Here is a 1061-nt window from a genome sequence, read left to right on the forward strand (position 1 = left end):
TTTATCTCTTTTCTATTTACAAAAGCCATGTTTTATAATATTACTTCCTTGACTTATTTAGTGAGCTTTTTTTTTAATTTCCAGTACAGGAAAACAAAAATCTTTATATATATCCGAAACGTTATCTTTACTCTACTGATTATTAACGAATCTTATTTAACGAGACGTTTATTTTCCTCGTGCTCTTTCTGGCTCTCCTCAAAGCGCAGAAAAGAAGGACTTACCAGAATCTTTTCTGCCATCTGCTGAATCTGCTGCGATTTGCTCTGAAGCTCGTCTTTCAGCTTCGTCTCCCGGCGCTCAACAATCTCCAGCCTTTTCACTTGGTTCTCCAGGGTCTTCCTTCCATCCTGCGGATAAAAAAAACAAAGGATGTTAAAGGTTGTTGGAAAGACGCAGCAAAGATAGGACTTTTTCGCTTTTTTTCCCGTTATCGTCACACGGTCGTAAAGAAGAAGGTGATCAGACGTTAGAGCTCCGCTCCAGAGGTGCCGTTAGGGGATGATGGGGTAGTGGTTGCACCTGGAGACAACAAGGTCAGGCTCTGGAGCTATTCCATGTAGAAGCTGTGCTTACTAGCTGCAGCATGTAATGTATGGAGTTAATTTTGTTCCATTTGTTCCATTGTTGTAAATAACACAACAGAAAGAGACTGAACAAATTGGTGAGAAAGGCCAATTCTGTCCTAGGCTGCACTCTGGACTCGGTGGAGGAAGTGGCTGAGAGGAGGGTGCTCTCCATGCTTACACCCTGTTAGGACTCCTGTCTGTGTGGTTTGTGTGATTCACCTCCACAGACACACCTGCTAAGGGTTACCTCATTAACGGAGTGCTCTTAAGCTGCTGACTGCCACTACCTCGACGCCAAAGTGTTTGCCAGTTTTGGGTACTCTAGCCAAGTTTTGCTGAGTCAAACTGAGTTTTTGTTTAACTGAGTTTTAATCTTGGTATTTTTGTCTTTGCCTCTCGGCAGGAAGTCATCCTGCAAACTGGGCGTTTCTGACCTTCTCTCCCTGGAAGGATCAACTGAGCCTCAAACTGAGCTGGGGATTCAAACTGGAG

At 43.7% G+C, this 1061-nt stretch overlaps 1 protein-coding gene across 1 annotated transcript in view; it reads right to left on the bottom strand.

The window, feature by feature from the left end:
- The window catches only part of LOC107099985 (citron Rho-interacting kinase-like), a gene marked incomplete at its 3' end in the record, with an annotated part of 111200 nt that overhangs the window by 63535 nt on the left and 46604 nt on the right, over positions 1-1061 (bottom strand). Inside the window, exon 9 of the mRNA XM_015398327.1 lies at positions 225-350. Coding sequence (XP_015253813.1) covers positions 225-350 — 126 coding nt within the window. The remainder of the gene's footprint in view (positions 1-224; positions 351-1061) is intronic.

Source organism: Cyprinodon variegatus, unplaced genomic scaffold (assembly GCF_000732505.1).
Source record: "Cyprinodon variegatus isolate N-32 unplaced genomic scaffold, C_variegatus-1.0 Scaffold927, whole genome shotgun sequence".
NCBI classification, from domain to species: Eukaryota; Metazoa; Chordata; class Actinopteri; order Cyprinodontiformes; family Cyprinodontidae; genus Cyprinodon; species Cyprinodon variegatus.